General features: G+C 33.4%; 1 protein-coding gene across 4 annotated transcripts in view; it reads right to left on the reverse strand.

Moving 5' to 3' along the window:
• Positions 1-25,776, reverse strand: part of DPP10 (dipeptidyl peptidase like 10) — a 1,232,656-nt gene that overhangs the window by 42,441 nt on the left and 1,164,439 nt on the right. For all 4 annotated transcript variants that reach the window (XM_070581203.1, XM_070581202.1, XM_070581204.1 and 1 more), the window contains 4 exons: positions 11,153-11,244; positions 10,696-10,743; positions 7,340-7,461; positions 5,958-6,005 (listed from right to left, as the gene is read on the reverse strand). In XM_070581203.1, the coding sequence (XP_070437304.1) occupies positions 5,958-6,005; positions 7,340-7,461; positions 10,696-10,743; positions 11,153-11,244 (310 nt within the window). The remainder of the gene's footprint in view (positions 1-5,957; positions 6,006-7,339; positions 7,462-10,695; positions 10,744-11,152; positions 11,245-25,776) is intronic.

Here is a 25,776-nt window from a genome sequence, read left to right on the forward strand (position 1 = left end):
ACCTTCTGCTAATAAAGACAGTTTTTCTACTTATATTTCTTTTTTTGCCTCATTTCACTGGTTAACTCCTCTAATATAACATTACATAACGGGGTTAAGAGTAGACATTCTTCACTTTTTCTCAATCTTGAAGGAAAAGCACTCAGTCTTTCAACATTAAGTATGATGTCAGTTGTAGTACTTTTGTACATATTGTTCATTAAATTGAGAAATTTCCTTTCTATTCTTGCTGAGTTATGATTATTATTATTGTTTTTCAAAGTTATTAAATGTTTTCTCCTAAATTCTTCGAGTGGACAGTATAATACAGTGAACTTCATTGATCTCATTGTTGAATATTATAGGAAACATGGATTCCTCAGGGAAACTCCACATAGTCATAATATACTATCCTTTTATAAATTGTTGGATTTTACTTGATAGTATCTAGTTAAGGAATTTTGCAACTATATTCATTAAAAAATTTGATTTTTTTTTTGTCCTTGTGATGTCTGTGTTAGATTCGGAAGCTGGTTACTGTTGGCCTTATATATTCTGAGAGTTTATGTAAGCTTGGCATTAATATCTTAAATATTTCACAGAATGCACCAGTGAAGCTAACTGGAACTGGAATTTTCTCTGTGGGAAGAATGTTAATTGTGAATTGAAATTTTAAGTAGATAACAAGATATGTATATATTGTATTTCTTCCTGTTTGAAAGTTTAGCAATTTATGCCTTTTAAGGAATTTACCCATTTCATCTCAGATAACAAATTTGCTGTCCTAAAGTTGCTTATAATATTCTATTGTTATCAATCTAATGTCTGAAGGATCTGTTATTAACATCATCTATTCCGTTAACGAAAATGGTAATGATAATGAACTTTTTGTTTTATGCCTCTATCTAGAATTTTATCAGTTTCATTGATCTTTTCAAGTAAAAATCTCTTGGTTTTTATATTTTCTCCACTGCTAGTCCACGTTCTATATAATTTATTTCTATTCTTATCTTTATTATTTCCTTCCTTCAATGTACTTTATGTTAATTTGCTCTTCTTTTTCTAGCTTAAAGTGAAAGACTAGATGACTGATTTTAAAGTTTGAATGAAGTAAGAATTTGAGCGATAAATTTCTTTCTGATCACAATGTTAGGTATCCTCAAATCTGGATTAGTCATGTTTTCATTTTCATTTGGCTCAAAATATTTTCTAATTATGTTTTTAAATTCTAATTTTTTTAATTTTAAATTAACTTAGGCTCTGTTCATTTCTTTCATTCTTTTTCTCTCTGTGTCTACAAGTTTCTATTGATAATTTTTCAAGTTCACTGATCTTTCCTTCTGCAGTGTCTAATTTTCTTTTAGTATTTTCCAGTAAAGTTTTAATTTCAGATATTTTAAGTTCATGAAGTTCCTCTTAAAAACATATTCTATTTATTTTCTCACTATATTCATTTTTCTTGATATTTTTAGCATGTTTATAACCATTGATTTATTGTATTTGTCAGTGGTTTCTATCACTCAGAAATCTGTCATTTCTGAGTTTGTCTCTATTCATTGGCTTTTTTTCCTATTTGTGAGTCATATTTTCTAGTTATTTTTCACGTAGCCAGCAAGGTTTTATTGGATTCTGACCATTGTGATATTTACATTGTTGACTTATGAATTTTGTTTTGTTCTTTTAAAAATTGTTGGACTTTGCTCTGGCAGATGTTGAAGGTATTTGCAGGTCAGCTTAATCAATTCAAAGCTTATTAAAATATCTTATTTAGTGTGAGTTTGAGTGACCTTCACTGTATGGCTAGTTTAGCTCTACTATTAAGGCATGACAGTTCTGGGAATTCTCCTAAATATTCCACTATTCTACCTGGGTGGAACTTTATCATATCCCAGCACTGTGTGAGCTCTGGCTTTTCCCAGGCTCAGAGTGTCTTCCTGTGCATGTCCAGCTAATTATTTTCAGCAACAGACTCAACATGATCCTTTGAAGCCCTATGCAGACTTGTAGGATTCTTTTTCCATGTCTCTTCTTCCTCTTCGATGTCTGTCCACCTTCTCAATATTCCAAACGTTTCCACTTTTCTCAACTCTAATTTCTATCTCCGTTATGACTCTGAGATACCATTATACTGTCTTTGGATTGTTCTTCCTTGCACTAGAATTCAGACAATGAAACCAGACAGAAAGAGCAATTACATCATTAATCTCACTTGTTTCCCTTCTTTCAGAGATCAGAGACCTATTCTGACTGTTGTCCCATGTTTGAAAATTGTTGTTTCATATATTTTATCTGGTTTTCTTTTTTTTTCTTTTTCTTTCTTTTCTCTTTCTTTCTTTCTTTTTGGCAAGAGGCCACATCTATTTCCAGTTATTCCATGGTCAGCATAAGCATTTTCTTTTAATTGTTAATGGTTTATTGTTGATACTTTATTGTTAAATTCAAATTCTTAGAATGAAACAGAAAACTTTCACGATCTCCCTTCAGCCTGCCCTTATAGCTTTTTCCTTGAAAAATGTTTTGTTAAATGTTTTGTTCCAGCCATGTTGAACAAGTTTTATCTTGCAAGTGTAAATATTTTCATGCTTTCTTATGTTTGTACACTCACATTCCTTCTTCCTGAAATGTCTTTCCACTGATTTCCTCTTTTTTGAACTGTGTCTACTTCTACCAGAAAATTATCATATTCTATTATAACCATTTAATTTTCTGTTTCTTGCTTTGGACTGTGGATTCTATGTGTGATTTCAGGTACATCAAACCAAAATCTTGTAAATAAATGTCATCCTCTATAATATAAATTTGGAAAATTAGATTTTCTTAGAGATTTCTTCTATACCAAAAATGTAAGAAATTTCAAATTATTTAAATACTAGTATATTTTCAAGATCCAGCTCTGGTGGTCTAGTGATTAAGATTTGGTGCTCTCACTGCCACTGTCTGGATCATTTTCCTGTCAGGGAACCACACCACTCAACTGTCAGTTATAATACTGTGGGGGCTGCATGTTGCTGTGATGCTGCAAGCTATGTCATCAGTATTTCAAGTACCAGGGAGGTCACACATGGTGCACAGGTTTCAGCAGAGCTTCCAGAAGACAGACTAAGAAGGATGTGGCCATCCACTTTTGAAAAAAATTGGCCATGAAAACTCTATGAATAGCAGCAGAGCATCGTCAGATATAGCACCAGAAGAAAGGGTGGTGCACTGAAGACTGGGCAGGGTTTCACTCTGTTGTACACAGGGTCACAAGGAGTTGGAATCACCTTAAGGGCACTAATAAAAAATACTTTCAAGGAATTCATTCCAAACATTCAACTATAAAATTTAAAATGTGAATATTTAAACTTCATATACTTTCATCAAAGATTCTGCATTTATAATCTAAGAACTGTCATGAAAATGCACTTAATGCATTAATTATGTATAAAAGTATTCTTTTTATATTTAGAAAAAGCCAATATCACCTATTTACTACCTGCAAAGGAGGAAATTTTGTGAAGAATAAAGCCTGTTAAATTTTTACCTATATACTTTTAACTATAGATCATCTTGTCTGATAAAGGTTTTTATAAATGAAAAATGGTTTACTGTATTAAAATAACTAATTGACTAAATGAATGAATAAATAAATAAATATAGCCAGAGTCACCAATTTGAGTGTAATACACTAATAATTTCTCACAGTTTCTCTATTATCAAATGTCAATGGAAAAAAATAAACCTAATTACATGTAAACTGATTACATGAGTACAGGGGCAGATGAGGAATTTTGACTTCTAAATCAAAGGTCGCTCATTTACTCGTGGAAACAAAAATCAACACATTGTTATGGGAAAATAAATTCTATTTAGGAAAAAGAAATATAAAAGATACTGAAGCCGTTTTCAAAATATTAAGAGCAGATAGCATTTTTTAAAGATAAATTCAGAAAAAAGTTTAATATACAATTTTTTGTGAAACATTGTGATGAGAAGGAGGTGTTAAACCATGATTTTAAGTGTGGAACTGCAGAATAAAAGAGAAGAAAATGAGAACAGAAAATTAGGAAGGAGAAAGAAAGGGAGAGGGAAGAAAGTAGAAGTATAGAGATGAGGAGAAAGAGAGATTGAAGAGAAAGGAGTAAGGAAGGAATAAATAATTAAAGAAAAAGGAAAGAAACAATCATATATGCAAAATTAAGGAAAAAGTAAAAGATGAAAAGAGGAAAAGGAATGAAAATAATATGACAGAGGACTTTTGAAACATTAACTAAGTAAAATTTTACCTATTTATACCTTGTCTCAAGTCACTGAGCATTTTAATGAAGGAGTTCTTTTTCATTATAAAAGTAATATATGCTCATTGTAGAGCATTAGGAAAATACTACAGGAGAAAGAACAACAACAAAAAAACACCTGGAGGCATCCAGGTAAATGTAAGAATTTTAATGTTTGTGCATAGTTTTCTTGAATTTTTATATGTAATTTCAAATAGTTTTATTCAAGTGACAGAAAACATCTGGATTCCTTAATCACTTAGAAATATAGCTTAAACATTTTTGAAGAATTGACTTCTGTAAACATATTTTGATTTTTAATCTCAGTGGTGTTTGAAGAGTATAAAAGGTTTTTCTCTTTTCTCTAAAAGTGACATTTGTCACTCAACATTGCACTTTTATGCCTGCATCTCCTTTAAGTCAAGGCATCTAATAAGACTCCTACCTAAATATAGCTATGTAACGTGAGAGTCAAAAACACAATAGAATAAGGTGCCATCATATGGTAGTGATTAAAAGCTCTATTCTGGAGTCAGATTCTTTCATTCAATTCCTGGCTCTGCCACCTATTAGTATGACTCTACCCACATTATTTAACCTCTCTGTGACTCAGTTTCCTCATCTGTAAAAGAGGCTAATAAAATTAACTCTCTCAGAGGGTGTTCTGAGGATTAAACGAGTTAATAAATGTTTCATTAGATTATAGTAGCCTATGGAAAATCATTAAAGCGTAAGAGTACTGATTAAATAAGTTTTTAAAATTGAAAGAAGGAAAAGAAAGACAGAAGAAGGGAAGGCAGAAAACAATATGATTATTTATTTTTAAGATTAGCTCAACCATGTGTTTACTTATGCACTTTTTTATACATTCTTAAACACGCTGATCATATCTTGCTAGAAATATACACCCAGCCTCTGCCATATTGTTTGATAAATTAAGTGCTCACTTAATGGTGATGGACAGTTGAATAAATATATAAAAGAATAAGGAAATATATAAAACTAGAAAGCCCTGGATATCTGGAACAAACAGGATAGAAAATATACAAATAAACATACTTTTCATAATTTTCCTGCAAATCCACAAAATCTGTTGCTCTGGAGGAATAATCTATATCAGGCCCAGAAAAGAATGAACCAGAGCATGAAGGGGCCAATAGGCTGAAATGTACTTAGATGAGCCTCATCAATCACTCCTCATTCAATGTAGATACCATAGACACCTTATTTCAGGCATATACAATTCAACGCCAGTTGTAACATGGTTCAAAACGCTTGTTTAACTGTTTCTTTTACATATACAAGGTCAAGTTGATGGTGCCTACACAGTTTTGCCCATGCTGGGGACTCCTTTTTATTTTTTTTTAAGATTGGTACCTGGGCTAACAACTGTTGCCAATCTTTTTTTTTTTTTTTTTCTGCTTTATCTCCCCAAACTCCCCTGTACATAGTTGTATATCTTAGTTGCAGGTCCTTCTAGTTGTAGGATGTCGGACGCCGCCTCAACATGGCCTGACGAGCGGTGCCATGTCCGCGCCCAGGATCTGAACCCTAGGCCAGCGCAGCGGAGTGCGCGAACTTAACCACTCGGCCACGGAGCCGGCCCCAGGGGGGACTCCTTTTAAGAAGATCCTATAGAGTACAACACTCAGAATCAATAACATAATACCTAAGACCAATGCCAACCACGACTATTCTGTGTTGTCTTATTTGTGTACTTACTTGCTGGATTGTCCGTGCTATGTAGGCTGACCATAGGGACCCCTGGACCTGGATTTTAAAAATATATATTCAAACATTTTAAATACATCTAAGTAATAATTACTGGAAAGGCTACATGACAAAGTTTTGTTTTGTTTCACTTTTCTGAATGGGAGTATTTTAGGGGTAAAACATAATGAAACAGAAACCAGATAACTAGATATCATTCTTTTCATGCACATCTTCTTCAGAAAAGTAAGAACATATGGGGAATAAACTATTCACAGAGATATTGTTAAGATCCCCTCTTCTCAAAGTGTCCTATACTTCTCTGTTTCTATAGTTTTAGTCAATCGCATGTGCTTTCCTCTATCTCTAGTCTTTTATAGAATAGTCACTGATGTTCAGTAAACTGATTCACTACCACGTGACCTCGCGTCTGCTCATCCAAGATCAAATTCTATTTACCTGTCAGTCAAGAAATAAAGAATGCGTGCATATTAGAAATATTTCATCCACAAGATAAATAAGAAATTTTTGTTAAAAATATATTAATTTAAAAAATATATATTAACTAGCATCTCCAATTATTTTAATTATACTGGCTAATTCAGATGTAACCAAAGATGTTATCTTGAAACTTCACTTCTCTAAATAATTCTATCTAGATTTCTAATGGGTTTTCACTGGTGTCATCAGACAAACTTCTCTTTTATGATTACTTCATTTCAGATATCAAGAGAAAAAAAGCTGAAAAAGAGCGAGTGTTGGTCTATTCATCCTGCTGCCTTAAAACAAGCCCGTTTAAGATCATAGCTGAAGCAGTAGCACTCCTTATAAGAGGGCACATGAATCCCATTTCAGTCGGGATTACAGTATCCTACTAAAGGACCATGATTCCTATCAATATAACCTAGAGATACCATACAGCTGTGTAAGACTACAGCCTATTGGTACCAGGTAGAAAAAATAATTGACGTGAATACGATTTCTCAGAATTGAAGGCAACTAGATCCAGGGATTAAATTTCTATAGGTCGTAAATCTCTCAACAACCAAGCCATTATTTTAATAAAAGGATTATAGCTCTTCCTAAAGACTAGGTAAATTAGTTTATCATTGTAAACTGACTTTGCTGATGTAAATATGTTTCTTCACTTTTTTAAAAGGTTCATGTTCAAACAGCCCTTATTAATTGTGCATGGCAACTTCCAATTTATATTTCTAAATTAAGTATATAAATAAAATTTGTATCTCAGTAAATCTATAATTTATAACTTTTTAACAAAGACATAAACTAAGAATATCAATTAATATACTAGAGAGTTATAGTTACCAATGATAGCAATAGATACTGATCAAATAAAATGAATATGATAAGTTTTATCAGAAAGCATTTATTACCTTTACAGAATAATATGAAATGTTGATTCATGGGACTAAAACTGGCACCAAAATATGTACATTGTTCTTTCATAAAATTACATGAAATGCATTGACGATTCAATAATCCTTCAGTAGAAGCACTGGGGAAAGAAAAAGTAAATTAGAAATGTTACCATTCCAGATACTTGAAAGTGTGGCATCTATACTGAAATATTAACATAAACAGAGGAGCTACAGCATTGTTTACATTACTAAAGTTAAGACATACACATTTTTCTTCTCTGTAATAAAATGTACACCTGTATGTATGTAATATGTACATATGTATGCTTAAAAGTAAAGAAATCAATTTCCATGAGACTCAACATAACTTATTCTTACCTGTATTTTCTGTATAGATATACAAAGTCCTTGTAACATCTTAAAAGGAATTGCCCACAGAGACTATCATAAAGTCACCCTCAGAAAATATTAGTAGAAAGAACTAGTAAATATTTTCACAAGTCACATAAAAAAATCAAGCTCATGATTTCTTAAATTCAACATTCTAAACATTAGAATTTAGCATCAGGGCCAAATTTTTCTCACTAAATATCTGCCCTGAAATTTTTGGTAAAGAAAAATTATTATTATTATCATTATTTGCTGAGGAAGATTCACCCCGAGCTAACATCTGTGCCAATTTTCCTCTATGTTGTATATGGGTTGCCACCACAGTGTGGCCACTGATGAGTGGTGTAGGTCTGCATGCAGGAACTGAGCTTGGGCCACTGGAGCTGAACATGCTGAACTCAACCACTAGCCCATAGGGCCAGCTCCAAGAAAAGTCATTTTTGTATGATAATATATATAATGTTAATGATTGTATATACTTTGAGATATTGAGAACATAGGTAAAAAGAAAAGCAATTATCTCTTTATTTTACAAATAACGGTGCTTAAGGTCAGAAGTGTTGAGATATTTACCCAAGGTTAAATTTCATATATAGAATCATTTATTTTATAAATAAAGATGAATCATAAATTATGCTGATAGATAAAAACACTGTTGATGATACATTTTATAAAACCTGATTGGACTAAACAGTCTCAATTTAATTTTGGAACCACACATGATTTTGGCTATACATTTGTAAATGGATCACAGTCATGCTGATTTTGATGGGCAAGATGCTACAGGCATGGGGATGGGAACAGGGGTGTTGGTGTGGGCATCAGAAGCAATTGAGAAGAAATGTGAAGTAGAGTTCACAACATCACAATTTCACATCTGAAACATTTTGAGCTGATATAAATCCAAAATTTCCCTTTACTAGTCAAGGCAATTAATATATACTTGGCACTTCAACACTTCAGTCAGTTTTACCCTTGTGGAAACTTACAAGGTAATCATACCCAATTTTTATTTTTTAAATTGTGGTGTAAATTTCTTTTTTAAGTTGTGGTATATATAAAACATACTATTTGCCACTTTAATAATTTTTAAAGTATATAGTTCAATGTCATTAATTACATTCAGAATGTCGTGCAACCATCACCACAGAAAGACTAAGAATGTGTACCAGTTGCACACAGCTCTTTGGTGACAAAACTAGAACTTAAAACTTTTGTCTCTCTACTCCTTCATATAACTTTTCAGATCCAAGTTTCCTACAGACTTATGTTGGTATTTCCTCATTATTTAGATTATGAAATTGCTGAAATAAAGAAATGCAAATTTTGAGGCAAAATTGTAACACTGAATATGGTAGCAGTTCTGACTCTGCAGAGGTATCTAATCCTGTAAATTAAGTCAACTAACGATTATTTTTATGACCTGGACAAGACATGATTGAGTTTTCTGGGTTTAACACTAACATTATCTTACAGTCAAGCCAATTGGCATTTGATGAGCTATTTAAGGGGAAATTTATTGGTACTAAATTTTCTTTATAACACAGCCTGCTACACTCGTACAAGTCATACATATATTGACTGTTCTGCCTCAGTCACTAGAGAGATAAGTTAAACACACAAATAACTCTAAGAAGTCATTGTGATTCAAATCACATTTTAGTTAATAAAGGGAAGAGAGATTGAGGCAGCCCCATTGGCTGTACTGGGCCAAGTCTAATCTTCCAACACTGTCATTCTTCTTTAAGACTTACAACATGAGAGAAATAAAACATTGATCAAGTATTTCTATGTCTCTAAAATATTTGTGATAACTGCAAGTATCAATCATAGTATATGTTTCAAGAGAAATAAGTGTCAGGTCATCAAAAGGAAAAAGTGACCAGTAATTTAATCAAGACCTCTGAACCAAACTTAGAATCAGTCTCTTTAAATAAACAGCTGTCCTTCCTTTGGAAGTCATTAGAATTGAGAACATGAGTTCCAGACTCCAAGAGAAAAAACAAAGAACATGAAAATGTTGTATTGGAAGAGGTGATAAAAAGGAGACGCTTGCTTTAGATGAAAGTAATTTATAGATAAATAAGCATGTGGGTGGAATCAGAGGGAGTTAGGGTACTTTAAACACGCATTTTCACTCTCAAAGGAGAGTCTAGGGTACTTGGTAAGAATCAGTGGTGACAGTTCTTCAAACATGAATTTCCACTGAGAATATGCCATGGCAGTTTTGACGCTTTAAAAATGGATCTGCGAAATAAAAATTAGAAAGTGTATGTAAAGTCTAGAATCTGTAAGTGGCTTGCCAGACAAAAATAAAAGTCATTCTTGTGAGGTCCTGGTGAAAGCTTTCTGAGTGGAGACATTTTAATACCAAATAGTTGTGCCCTTAGTCCCTTTGGTGAATATAACTTTCCAACTGGGAAAATTGGTCAGATGAAAATATTCCCCATCCATTGCTTTATTTTAGTAAGCAATGAGCATTCCTGTCTTAACAATAGTAGTGGATTTTACAACTATAAGGGGAGAAAGAGAAATTTCTGCTTTATCCCTTTTACTAAGTGTTCACAGTGCTGTGTTTTGTTCAGGAATAAATTGCATGGGCACTATATTAATGCACTGAAAACTCAAAATGAGGCTTAGCAGAAAAAAAGGCCACAAGGGAAAGTATGTAAATACCTGTGATGTGGGTAGTTGAGAGAAGCAAGCTTCAGAAAAAAAGATATTTTGAGTCTGTAAAAGCAGTAAAGAAAAGAAATAAGAGAGGAGCAGAAAGGTGGTCTTCACTCTGGTTCCAGCCTTCAGGCTCACAAAGGTCCAGAGCCAACGGATTGGACCAAGAGGGTGAGGTTTTGTCATACGCAGTTGGCTCTCCGTTAGCCATGTGAAAAATGAAACTTCAGACTTTGCCATCCCAACATTGTGCTGCGTAGATAGTCATTGAGAAATCAACCTGTGTAGGGAGATCCTTGCACATTGCTTACCTGTACAGCTGCCTCCCTCTGGGAGAAGTCTCCGTGCTCAGAAAGTAACTGCTCGGGCAAGAAAACAACAAAAATATCAGGCACAGATCAATTTTTGCCACCCTGAGTTTTCACTTAAATTTCAAACTGTCAAAGAACAGGCAAGAGCTGCTCTATTAATTAATCACAAGATTTTGATCCATTTGGGAAACATATTTTTTTCTTAAAATATCATCAGAATTTTTCCATGATCTCTCTCAATTTTTCTGACTCTGTGTGTGTGTGCATGCGTCTCTGTAAGTGTGTCTAAGTGTGTCTCTGGGTGAAATATAGGGAGAGTCTTTAAAGAAAAGATTGTTCTTTACACATGGCCAAGTTGTTTGGACTAGGACTGTGGTAAGCAAAACATAAATCTGGCAGAAAAGATTGCAGTGACAACGCTGACTTCCAATCTGACTAGAGAACAAAAAACGCTCACATTTTTTGCGTCGCTTCATCGTATGCCAAGATCTTTATCACTTCCCAGTTTCCTGATGTCAGATGCCGCACAGTAATTTGCTCACTTTTACTCTGCAAAGAAATAGAAAATATTGATTTTCTTTTTATTTAAACAGCATCTCTCCAGTCAACACCAAAGTACTAACTGCCAGTGTCACTTTTAATTTTTTAATTCTCAGCTGACATTGGGTTTCTCATTTTCAGTTTCAAGAATGCACATACATTCACATAAGCATAGATCAAGGTAGGATGATGTCTTTATTCCTGTGCTGTAGGAAAATCATTCAGAAAAATCTCTCTAGGTGAGCATCACCTGTGCATCTCCTTGACATAGGAAGTCATCTTGGCATTTGGCACAGAGATAGGACGTTGATAACTTTCATGTGAATAATTGACAGCTGCGCAGCTTGGGCAGCTTTAAATAAAACATTTCAGAATACATTTTATTCTGAAGAAACACTGTTATATATTTTTAACCTTTGTAGTATGTGTATTACTATAAGATTTGCTATTTTCTCTCAATAATTTATTTCTGAGATTAATCCATGTTGATGCTCATAACCATAGTTTATTTTCACTGCTAAATGGCATTTTATTAAATGAATGGAGAATAATTTATGTTTTTTTGACATTTGAGTTGTTTCCAAATTTTTGCTCTTAAAAACGTGTTGCCTGTGAACAGCCTTATTAATGTCTCCTGATACACATGGGAGTGTCTTTTTGAGAAAACATCAAGAAGTGGGTTTGCTTGGTCAGAGGATATACATGTATTCTACTTAACTAGATAGTGATAAATTACTTTCCTAGGTTGTCCCAATTTATAGTCTATTAGCAATATGAGAGTTTCTTTTGTTCCACATCTTCCCCACTTCCTCAGCAACAGCTGATATCATCAGAGTACCCAATGTTTTGTCAAACTAATAAGTATGAAATTGTATCTCATTCATTTTCTTTTTATTGAGAAAATGTCCAAACTACAAAAAGCTTGAATGAATAGTACAATGAATGCCCATACAATCTTTACCTGAATTCAACATTTCAAATGTCCACTTTTGAATATTTGCCCTTGCCAATTTTTTGTTTGATGAATCATTTGCAAGTAAGTTACAAACATCAGGCTGTTTCAGCCCTGAATTCCTCAATATACCTCTCTCGAGATTAACAATACTTTCTCATATGAGCAAATAGCACACCACACCTATGAATATTAACATTAATATCATCTAAATATATAGCCTATACTCTAATTTCCACAACTGCCCCAAGTAACTTTCTCTCTCTATATAAATATATATATATGTATTACATAGTTCCTATACATTTTTAAAATACAGAACCCAATCAGGTTTACATATTGCATTGGGTTGTCATGTCTTTAGTCTCTTTTAAAGTGAAACAGTTATCCTATCTTTTCTTTTTAGTTGAGGAAGATTCGCCTTGAACTAACGTCAGTGTCAATCTTCCTCTACTTTTTAGTATGTTGGCCACCAGCACAGCATGGCCCCTAACAGAGTGGTGTAGGTCCACTCCCAGGAACTGGGCCCAGGTCACTAAAGTGGAGCACACTGGCTGAACCTAACCACTAGGCCACCAGGACTGGCCCTATCCTATCTTTTTTGATTTCTGTGATATTAACCATTTTGAAAACTCTTGGTCCAGTGTTCTTATAGAATGTTAAGCATTTTGGATTTATCTGATTGCTATCTTATGATTTAATTTAGGCTAACCTTTTGGGGAAGAATATCATGGAGGTGATATTGGATACCTCCTTTGCTTCATATAAGAAGCACATCATTTCACAGCTTCCCACGCATGACAGTGCTGTTTACATGGTAACTGTGAGATATGCTGATTGTAAAAGTGCGTTATGCCTTGTAATCAAAAGTGGGATGAGACTTGCACAATATGTGAATAACTTTTTCTCCAAGAACTTTTCACTCAGTAGTTTTGGCATCCATTCATGACCTTTTCCTGAATAAATTATCATTTCAAAGTGATTTTCTAATTGTTACATCCCTTCTATATTTATTAGGTGGAATTCTTCTGTAAAAAGAACTTCTCCTAATTTTTCCCCTCACGTGTTCACTCTTTCTCCGCCTCCTCCTTGTATTACAGTAGACTTAAACATTTTTAATCCAATATGTTACATTCCATTCGTTGTTATTCTTTATGATGCTGAAATTGTCAGATTTTGGTTAGTGAGAACCCCTTCAAGCCAACCTCTCTATTCTTTGGATGTGATTACATTAGTCTTTGAGTGCTTCCTTCTTTTCTGCACAATAAGATGTTTTAAGGTCATTTTACTTCCTCTGTCCCATATCTGTAATCAATCATTTCTTTAAGGACATTTTTCTACTGGATTATGGTGTTTAGATATCAGTATCTGAGGTTAGATGTGCTCATTGCTACTCTAATGTTATTAGTTCTGGCCCTTTTCAGAGGAGATAGTTAGATAGATAGATAGATAGATAGATAGATTTCTATATGTTCTTGATGTGTGTGTGCATGTGTATGTATAAATGTGTATGCTCTTTGTAATATCTTGAATTAAAATTTGTATCAGTTTGATTTACTTTTAGGTGCATTTGCCTCTCAATATTTCAATCTAGCCTTCGATGTCCTCATTCTTTTTTTGAATCTTTTAAAAATATGTACATGGCTCAAAAATATTCTATATATATGAATGTATACACTAAGAAAAGTCTTGGTCTCATCCCATTTTCACTCACCACATCTAGAAAAATTTTTTCATTAGGTTCTTATTTTTTCTTCTTTTCTAGGGGGAAATTTTTATAACTAAAAATATTAATATTTTATATATATAAATTAGAGGGTGTGTGAGACATGCTTTATATCCATTGTTATAGATCTTCTTCCATCTTTTTTATTATTACATATTTCCCCCATAATTCATTCAAGGAGCCTCCGATGATGCACTTCTCAAATAATGCTGCAGCGATTAACCCTGTGTATATGTTTGTTGTTTAACGTGTAGGGAAATATCTTCAGGATATATTCCTCCATAAGGAGAGTGTTGTTTTGCACATCTACCAGCAATGTATAGGATGTCCATTTTCCCATGGACATATTACAGAATATGTTGTCCAGTGTTTGAATTTTTGCCAGTCTGGTAGGTGAGAAATGATGCTTAGGTAGACACTGTGATATGCCAACCAGAACTCCCTTCTGGAAGGAAGGACCTACTTCACCAGCGGCTAGAAGGGCAGCTGGAAGGCCCTCAGCTGTCAGTCTTCTTTGGGGATTGCCTGGACTGAAGAAAATGTCCTCACCCAAAATCATATCTCTTTTCAGAGGTAACCCCCATCCAAGGATTGTCAATATTGTAGTATAGAAGCCCAGGCCTCTTGCACTAACTTGGGACTTCTCTGAAGGGCCATCCCAGTCCAGAACTCTCTGTGGGGTCAGATGGCATTGCAGCTCAAATTCTTCTGCCCCATCTTCCTTCCTTCCCCTCCTTTCCAAAGTTGTTGATCTCCTCTGGAATAGTTGTCCTGCAGCTTAATCATTTCATAGTTGGCTTCCTGTGAAACTCAATTTGTGACATGTGTATTGTGTAATGTCATTTTGCATTTCTCTTACAAGAAAAGCTGAGTGTCTTTATATTTATATATATATATATTATGCCATTTGCATAATTGTTTTATTAGACTCTCTGTTAATGTTTTTCTCTATCAGATATTTTTGTATTCTTTTATTTTTAAACGTTATGTTTTTATATCCATTTATGTGTGATATAAGCTGCAAATATGTTCTCCTAGTTTGTCCTTTCATATTGACATTGGTTGTGGTACTATGCTCCCCCCAATTTTTTTCTAATCTTTATATAATCAACTTGCCAACATATATTTATATCGTTTCTGGGTATTGATGCATAGTTTAAAGGGTTTCCTCAAACTAAGGTTACAAAGAATTTGGCGATGCTTTGTCCTAGTATATGTAAGATTTTATTTTTTAAAGTTAGAGCTCTGATCATTTTAAGGTTACAGTGGTAATAAGGAATTACTTTTATCTTTTTCCTAATGGTTATTCAGTTTTCCCAAAATTATTTTATAAAAAATTTCCATTTTTTACAGTTGTTTGAAATGTCATCTTTATTATATATTAAATTTCCACATGCACCTGCGTCTATTCCTGTATTGTCTATGCTGTTCCATTAGTATTTGTTAATTCATGTCCCAATATCACACATTTTTAGTTATAGATTTTTTTAACATTTATATTATTTAGCACTCATCCCAGCTCATTGTTCTTTTTTCAGGATTTCCCTAGATATTACTACATGTTTATTTTTCCAAAAGAACTTTAAAAATAAGCATATCTAGTTCAAGTAAATAAAAACTTGAATTTCTTATTGGGACAATACTAAGTTTGTAATTAATACTGACCTCTTTATGATCTTCAATCATTCCATGTGTTCAAGTCTTCTTCATGTCTTTCAGGAATGTTTTAACATTGTCTTCATATAGGTTTTGTAGATTTCATTTCATATATATTCAATTTTCATACAAATTACCAAGGATTTTATATTTTGTTGTTATTGTCTTATGGGGTTTTTTCTTCCGTTATACCTTCTAAATGGTTAATGTTTGCATATATGAAAATGTTAATGATTTCTGCAAGCTAAATATCTATCCTGCTGTCTCACTGAGTACTTTTCCAAATGTTATGGCTGGTTGTTTATTCTTTTCTGGTTAACATTAAATAATACCTGCAAAGCAATAATACGCAGTGATGGAGATAGCGTGCATCCTTCCTTGTTCCTGACCTTAATGGAAGTGCCACTAGATTGGCTTTTGGGCTAAGGTGTGTATGTTTTATCATGTTAAGAAATTATCCAGCAATTCCATATATTTCTTTAAACCAGGAGTTGGCATTAAATTTTATAAAAGGCTTTTACAGCAACTGTAAACAAAACCCATTCGGTAGAACAATTTAAATTGCATTGGCATTACCTCTGAAAGTCTGGTAAGATTCTCCTATGAAATTACGTGAACTTGGTGCTCATCTGTGGTGCAGTTCTTTGATAACATTCTATTTCTTCTATGTCATTAGTTAGTTAAGCTCTCTATCTCTCCTCGGACAGTTTTGGCTAAGTGTATTTCCTCATGAAATTGTTCATTTCATCTAAATTTTCAAATTAATTGGCATAGAGTTCTGCAAAACACTCTCATGATTTATTAAAATGTCTTTTATTTCCCACTAGCCATTTCTAATTTTGTATAAGTTTGCTTTTTCCCTCTTTCTCTTTGATTGAATGAGCTTGTTCTTTGTCATGTTTGTGTGTGTGGTGTGTGTGTATTTGTGTGTGAGTCTGTGTGTTTTCAAAGGGTAAGCATTACTTTTTTTATTTATTACTTCTACATTTTTCTGCTTATAACCTACTTCATTTTGCTTCAAATTTAGTTATTTCCATCTTTCTGGTTTACGTTGCATTTTGCTGATAATTTTCTACATGAATTGAGAATTCAACTCATTTCATTCCTCCATTTTCATTTTTGTAAGTTGGTAGAGCTATGGCTTTTATTCTAACAACTGATTCTGATGTAAACTGTTGTAATTCTTCTTATTATTATAATTATTATTTTATAAATTTTGCAATTTTGATTTGAATTCTCCAAAGAATTGTTTAACTGGATTTACTTTTTAAAAATTTCTAGTTGAAAAACCCATTAAAATGTATTATTGACTTCTAGGCTTATTACATTGTGCTTATAACATAGTTTTATATAATTTCTAATTTGTAGACCTTATTGAGCTTTTTAATGACCTAATGTACGTTCACCTTTTGTCAGTATTGCATATTCATATTATCTCTTATTTGAGTGTGTTCAAACTTATATATATATATATATACACACACATACATACAATTTATCTATCTATCCATCTATCTATCGCCTTACTTAATTTTCTGTCGATTTGATTTAGTTTGGATGGAGAATAGTACAATAAGGTTACTACATATAAGTAGCTTCTGTGCATTTCTGCTTTATGAAGGTGCCTACTGCACTCTTTGGGGCATGGATATAGACATTTTTAAATTTTATATCTTCCTCGTGATTTGTGACCTTGAGCATTATGAAGGATCTTCTCTTAGTCTTCTTAATGCTTTGGGGCATGAAAACTCTTCTTGTCTGGTATTCAGAGAGGAATCAACATATTTTAGATGTGTATTTCACATAAAAGCTTGAATCAGGTCTGTTTCAAGAGCCAATCTGAAAACTCCTTTTTTAAATTTTAGTACATAAGTTAAGACAGTTTACATTTATTGGCATGACTGATACTTTTTAAAAAACTCTATCATATTTTACGTATTTCTTATGGATATTATGGTTAATGAGGTTTTTTTGTAGGTAGTTTTTAATAATTTTTTGTAGTGTTTTGAAATCTGGTGCTAGGTTTTTATTTTGTTTTACATGCTATCTTTAGATTAATAACTTTAATTATGTTCTTACCATCACCCAAAGGTATCTTTTGTTTCTAGAACATTTTTGTTTTTCTGGTTTGTTCTTGGATTATGGCTTTAAATGTCGTTTCTCTTCCGTTGTTTTGCTTTTTCTAAGACCTTCAATTAAATATCAGGTGATCCTTATTTCCTGGTCTTTCTTAACTGTTAACTCTGATCCATTCTACTTCTTTATTTTACTTCTTTCCATTGACTGTTTTCATTTTTCTTCTTGATACCCATTAGCATATTTTCAGCCATATCTCTTTACCCTTGGTCATGTTTCGATTAGTTTATTTCTGGTATTATTTTGTGTTATTTTTTCAATTTCCTTCCTGAAATCTGTCACTTTTTGGTTTAAAACTTTTCTTTCTACTTTATAAGGCCTTTTCTAAGTTTTGAATTTCTTATTTGATAATTTTATATCTACAAATGCTTATTTAATAATATTTAATTCTTTTTGGAGCATTGTTTTTACAGTATTCCTCTGCAGCATGGTTATTTTGGGGGGAGGAGTATCTTCATCATGTTTCCAATGAACCCGGAGTCAGAAGACTGCTGGAGGATCAGGGACAGTAAGAAAGGAGACAGGAGGAAATAGTTGGATAAAAACAGGCAGGGGCTGGCCCCGTGGCCGAGTGGTTAAGTTCACGCACTCCGCTGCAGGCAGCCCAGTGTTTCATTGGTTCGAATCCTGGGCGCGGACATGGCACTACTCATCAAGCCACGCTGAGGCAGCATCCCACATGCCACAACTAGAAGGACCCACAACGAAGAATATACAACTATGTACTGGGGGGCTTTGGGGAGAAAAAGGAAAAAAAAATAAAATCTTTAAAAAAAAAAAAAACTGGCAGAAAAGAGACAGAGGGAGAGAGACACTCGGAAAGAGACAGCCAGAGGCTGCCAGAAACAACCAGAGGGGCTGAGACAATCAGAAAAGAAAAAGCTAAAGACAGTCAGATAGAAACAGCCAGAGAAAAGACAGCCTGGGACAGGCCAACTCAAAGTTTCCGGAAGCAGTGTTTCTGCTTCAACGGCACACTTTGAGGGCCAATGTGACCTAGGCTGAGGTTGCAGAAGCACTCACACACTCACACGCACACATGTGGTTATTTATTTAAAATACATGTTTAAAATATATTTATTAAATATATATTTAATATATATTATTAATTAATATATTTATATATTATATATGTTTATTACATATAATTTTGATATGTCTTTACTATGAATAATTAATTTATGTATATATATTTTTTTATGCTGAGGAAGATTCATCCTGAGCTAAAATCTGTTGCCAATCTTCCTCTTTTTGTATGTCAGCTGTCACCACAGCGTGAACACTGACAAGTGGTGCAGGTCTGCACCTAGGAACTGAGCCTAGGCTGCTGAAGTGGAGTGTGCCAAACTTAACCACTAGGCCACCAGGGCTGGCCCAGAAATTTTTATTATACTTTCTGTTTTCCTCATACAGTAATTTTGTATGTCTATTGCCAGCCAAATTTTGTTCTTTATAAATATCTGGGATTGGCCAGGATATAGATGCATAAGAGTGGTGAGAGATTAGGTAACTCACTAGATTTCTATTACTAGTCCCCTAAGGAGCAGTGTCCCTAAGGAGCACTAGTACTAGTTCCCTAAGAACTATTTAGTACCCAAGGAAGCACCCTAAGGTGGCACCATTGAGAGCGGATCCGTGTATTCTGATAGCTAATAAGCTTTTTGTTTCTGTAGAGTTCTTAATTTCTATCGCTAGTTTCCACCTTTCCTTTTACCAGCAATATTCCAAGACATACCTCTCCCTATCAAGTTATTGTTCTCTCTTTCTTAGGTGGTCATTTTTTAAAACTGTCTTGTCTGGTTTTGTGCATATTCAAGCTACTTGATTTTCATTCCTTGTCTCAGTGCCAATTTTTAAAAGGAATGTAACTAACATCCCATTATAGATTATGCTATATTTCCTAAACTTTTGGTGAATGCCTTTATTAGCTTAAAGAGGTTCCCTTTATTCCTAAATTTCTAAGGTTTTGGAATACGGATTTTGTTGAATTTATTGGGTCTTGTTTCTGCATCGTTTAAGATGATTATAATTGTGTTCATGTAGATGAAAAGGTGGTGACTACAGATATTTAAATTGTAAGAAAATTTACCATTACTGTGTGAAAAATTATTTAGTAAGTTTTTTAATCGGGTGAAAAATTCGATTTGCCAATATTTGGTTTAGGAGTTTATAACTAAACCGTAACGGTCATTTCTCATAAAGTCTTTATTTGGTTTTGGTTACAAGATGATAGCTGTATTATAAAATGTATTAGAAAACATTCTGTCTTTTTCTCTTTTCTCAATGTGTTTCCATGAAATCATGTGTACTTCTTGAATATTTGGTAGAGCTCACCTTTAAAAACCACTTGTGCCTGATGCAAAGAAATTTTAAAGCACGGATTCTTTTTCCTTAATATTACGGGCAATTCAGATTTTCTGATTCTTAAATAAGATTTGGGCTTTTTTTTTCAGAATTTATCCATTTCACTCAAGTTTTCAAATTTGTTGACATCAGTTATTCACGATATTTTAAAATACTTTTTAAATCTGCAATTACGCCTCCTTCCCATTACTTACACTTTGGAGCCTTCCTACTTTTTAAATTAACGTTTATAGACAGTACAGATTTAATTATTTTTTCCAAAGAACCAATTATTTATTTTGCTAAATCTCCTTATTCTATTTTTGCTTTCTAGTTCATTAAATTCTACTATTGCGTTTCTCATGTCCTATTTCTACATTGGAATTTATTATGTTATTTTTTAACTCTTAACATTAGATGTTCATATACATATATTTCTTATTGAACCCATGAATAATGTAGAAATTATATTTTATTTCCAATTGTATGGCTTTTTGAGTTATAATTGCTGTTACTCATTTCTAATTCAATTGTATTGTTTTCAGAGAATATAAGCCATTAGCTGACTAACACTTCAAATGCGTTTTTGGTATAAATATATCCAGAATTTAGGGGCTGGCCCAGTGGCACAGCAGTTAAGTCTGCACATTCCACTTTGGCAGCCCTAGGTTAGCCAGTGTGGATCCAGCTGAGGACACGGCACCTCTTGGCAAGCCATGCTGTGGCAGGCGTCACACATGTAAAGTACAGGAAGATGGGCACGGATGTTAGCTCAGGGCCAGTCTTCCTCAGCAAAAAAAAAGATGAGGATTGCCAGCAGATGTTAGCTCAGTGCTCATCTTCCTCAAAAAATAAATAAAATATATCTAGAATTTAGGGGTTTTGATGTAGGAGAGTTTTATTAAAATATCCACTTTCTCATGCTAGTGGAAGCAAAAACCAAAAGGTCATTCTATACTCCACTGTATATATATGATATCAGAATCTTCCTTCAAAAAATCCTCAATGTCTTATTAGTACACATCTGCATTTCGACAGCTCCCTCGATAGTCTATTCTTTATTCTTAAAGTGAGTTCTCTAGACTTCTAGCTGTTTAAAGTCAATAGCGAGCACACGACTTCTTTATTTTAACTTCATTGTATACTGTCTGATGCATTATAGCACTTTACAAGTATTTGCTGAGTAAAAGTATACATGCAAAGACAACACTGAATTTTTGAGATTTGAGGCAGGCACAGCCTGAAGGCTGACACAGTCTTCTGAAGTCCCATACTTTATTGCCAAATTCCCAGAGGCCAGTGCATGGTACACCTTATTCATTTCCAGCTTCTGCTTTAATTAGCCAAAGACAAGATATTAAGATTTCAAGGTTTTAGTGCATTTTTTTGGTGCCTAATTTCAAGATGAACAAAATCTCAAAACATTAAAAAATAAAGAAACTTTACTCAATATTTGTACATATCTGGAGATGCTTTCTGTTCACAGATTTCTACGTTGATTATATTTTCTCTGTTTTTCAAAGAATTTTGTTTTGTGTATGTGTGTGAATGTTTTAAGGACAGAAGAGTGGCCACATTAAAAGTTATCATGAGTGAAAATCCAACGCTTTGAAAAATGTTTGAACACAGTGTACATAGAAATAAAAATTGCACGTTATTCACTTCAATGATGAATCTGGGATCAAAATATTATGGTTTCTAAGTGTAGAAGCAAAAGATCTCTTGTTGGAAGCCATAAAAACAACCTCACAACCTTTGGACTTTACTTCAAACTTCTATAATTTCCCTGCCTGCTTTCTATCTACCAGTGCAAATCTGGGCTGGGGAATAAGTCGAACCCCCTTTCACATATAACAGCATAGACTACCTTTTATCGTTATATAGTTATAGTTATAAGATTCTTAAGCTATTTTCTAATAATACATATCAGATAATATCATAGCAGTGAGTATATTGTTTGATCTGGACTCTAGGTAAATAATCCCAACGTCAACTAGAATACAGTAGATGACTACATAGTAAGTTCAAAATAAATATCAAAGGACCTGACTAGGTTTCATGAGGGGGTGTGTGTACCTCAATTGGTTTTCCATCCACCTTCAGCAGGAACACAATCACAGGCAAGGTAATTTGAAAGAGTAGGAAATAATAATCATTTTTACTTCACAGTAATAATTCTTTCTTTCTGCGAAACCATGGTTGCTATTATATTAGCTTGGTAGACCAGGAACACTGACTACAAATATGAAACCAAACTGGACTTTTCACAAGGACAACATGGCAATATACTTTAAATTGAGATCATATTTCACTTTTAATTTTAGAATGAACAGCAATAAAACTAGTGATTTCATTCATTCTCAAAGGAGGGCTGAAAATCTAGGATGCAGATAGAACACTTTTATTTGGGAATTAGACATCACACATCTCTCCTTGACTTGGTGAAGATTGTATTTTACTCAAGAAAGTTAAATATTAATTTTATATTTCTATTTACAAAGTGGGAATGTATTGGTATCAGTAAAAGTTTAAAGATACACATGCTTTTTACCTGATTACACACTGTTCATTCAAATTTCTTATTTAAATTCTAAGTGTATAGCTTCTAAATAAGGGAAATATAGTAGCACTTAAAAGTATCATGCTTTAATTTACTGTCGATTCATCACACAGGGTGAACTAACTGTTTTCAAACAATGTCCTAATCAGATACAGCAGTGAAATGTAATGAAAAAATTTTATTGGGTTGACGAGGTGGTACAATTGTGAATTGCAGGCACGCTATTTTTTACAGTATTTGTAATGAATAATGACATTCAAAATTGTTTGGAGTGAAATCATCAGCTCTCAGGAGCAGAACTTTGTGTTGCTGAATAGAGAAAGGGAATGGATTCACCAACATACATAATTTTTCATTTAACAGTTTTGGAAGATGACACACCAACCACTTAATATGATTAAAACTCTGTTTATGCCATATTTGAGAGAAAAAGATGGTCATGTTTTTGACAAAAATCTTTCTCTTAAGTGCAGCCTTCATTGTAGGATGTACGATATTATGGTTCCAGAAACAGGAATTAAGAAGATAGAAGTCTACCTAAGGAGTGTACTGGGAAAAGCAAGGGAGAAATATCTGAAGTAATCAAAACTTTAATGGTATAGGGGCTGGCCTATGGTTGAGTGGTTAAGTTTGCACACTCCATTTTGGTGGCCTAGGGTTCGTCAGTTTGGCTCCTGGGCGTGGACCTACACACTGCTCATCAAGTCATGCTGTCCCACATAGAAGAACTAGAATGACCTACAACTAGGATATACAACTATGTACTAAGGGCTTGGGGGAGAAAAAAAAAAGAGGAAGGTTGGCAACAAATGTTAACCCCTGGCCAATCTTTCTCATCAAAGAGCAAACTTAAAAAAGTTTAATGGTTTGAGGGGCTGGCCCAGTGGCACAGAGTTTAAGTGTACACATTCTGCTTTGGTGGCCTGGGGTCCACAAGTTCGCATCCTGGGTGTGGACACGGCACCGCTCATCAAGCCATGCTGTGGTAGGCATCCCACATAAAAAAGTAGAGGAAGATGGGCACAGATGTTAGCTCAGAGCTAGTCTTCCTTAGCAAAAAGAGGAGGATTGGCAGATGTTAGCACAGGGCTGATTTTCCTCAAAAAAAGTTTAGCAGTTTGAAACAAAAGAAATTTTGCATGATTTTTGATTCAGGAGCTACATAAACTCATATTAATACTGCATTGTGCTCATTCTACTCAGAAGCACAATTATTTTAGCTATATAAATTTTTGGAAAAGCCAGTTTTGATTTTTATTAATATTATCTTTAATGAAATACATAAAAGTAGGGAAAATTCTTACAAATTATGCTTTCACATATTCCAATGAAAATAATCTGGAAATATATATATATATATATAAAATATATATATATATAAGGGCTTAGCAATATTTTACTTTTGATGCAGGAATTACAGATCTGTTAACCAAAACTAAAAATAATCCAAAATAATATAAATAAGCTTTCTGTACAGTGACATCTATAATTACAACACATTGTCACTAAATTGAACATTGAGACATAATGGTTAACTATGGACATCCAGTCAACTAAATATTAATCTTCTAAAGAATTGTTTTTCAAAACTATTTAGCATTATGGGAAAATTATACTTTAAAATTTAAATTTAAAATATCAAGATGTAATACTGTAGTTTACATAAAATTATAATGGTGTTTAAAAGGAGAATACAGGAGGAAGATATATGAATTACATCTACCTTTATTTTTTGGAATTACTTTAACAAGAATCACTTTTGTAAATGAGAAAAAAATCACTGCAATATTTTTAATGACAGCTATCACTTTCTATATATGAAAATGGCCTGAAAGCACTAATTTTGTAGCCTGGTCTCCAGTTAACGGTTTCTATCTACATACTTATTGTGTAAGAGAATGAAATGTTTGAGAAAATTTACTAATCTCATTTAGTAAGATATTTAAAATAGATAAATAAATTCTCGGTCCGTGGGGAAGCTCTCAAATGGTTAAGCTTAAGCATCCAGTACAGCAAAGTGGGTCTTCCTGACTGTCAGCTGCCACGCTCTCTGTGCCTGTCATTTCTCCCTTTCCTGGCGGTCAATTTTAAGTGGAATCCTCCAGCATGTCAAAGGAAGAAAGAGAGGGTAAAAAACCATTGATGTCGGAATGCACTACTCTTTAGACTGTAAATTATTGTACTATTTTTGGAGGGCCTATTTGGCACTCCGTATCCAAACCTTAACAAACATATATGTACGCATATGCTTTGCCTAGGTAGCTTTTGACATCTGGAGATACATTCTAGTGATAAGAATCATAAATAAGTATTTATGCATGGGGTGTTTATCTCTGAATAATTTCTAGTAACAAAAAATAGAAATAATTTCAACTATGATTAAAGTTAATTCACTTAAATACAGTATAGTATATCCACCTGAGAGAATGTTGAACAGCTATTAAAATCTCATTAAACAATAACATGAAATGTTAAGAATGCTGTTAAATTATGTGAGAAAATGCTCATAAATTATTCTTTAAATGTTACAAATCTATGTACGTGCTTTGAGTGCAATCTTTAAGAGAAAATGACATTTTTAATCTAAAAAGGAATTGGAAATATATACACCAATATATTTACAGTGTGAGAGTGTGGGGTGATAAGATAGTGTTTGATTTTATATACTCCTTTATTCAGTTCAGAATTTTACAAATTTTTGTAGTATGTATATACATAGATACATACATACATATATGTCAGTATGGCCATTATAAACAATACATAAAGGAGCTTTTTGGTTAGCTATTAAATTGAGGCAAGGGAATTGAAACTATTTACTGAAATTGTGTGTGTGTGTGTGTATAAACTTAGGTGTAAATTGTATTCATCTAAGCACTGACCTCTGACTCATTAACAAAGTAAATTAATTTTAGCCACGTTGCCAAAATATCCATAAATAATGGTGAAATCATTTCATTTCTCACAAATTCTCTGAACTGCCACCAGAATAGATCAAAATGCTTTCTACTTCAGTGAAAGCTTTGTAATAATCTCCATATAGAAGAGGAACAAAGTAAACACCTCTGCTCTAAGAAGCTGTTCTGAACACTTTAGAAGTAAGGCGTTAGACTGCATGTCAGCAGCTGATTTAATTGAGGGATAGAAGGTTTTTCTTCCCAAGACTTA

This window comes from Equus przewalskii, chromosome 17 (genome assembly GCF_037783145.1).
Source record: "Equus przewalskii isolate Varuska chromosome 17, EquPr2, whole genome shotgun sequence".
NCBI lineage: Eukaryota > Metazoa > Chordata > Mammalia > Perissodactyla > Equidae > Equus > Equus przewalskii.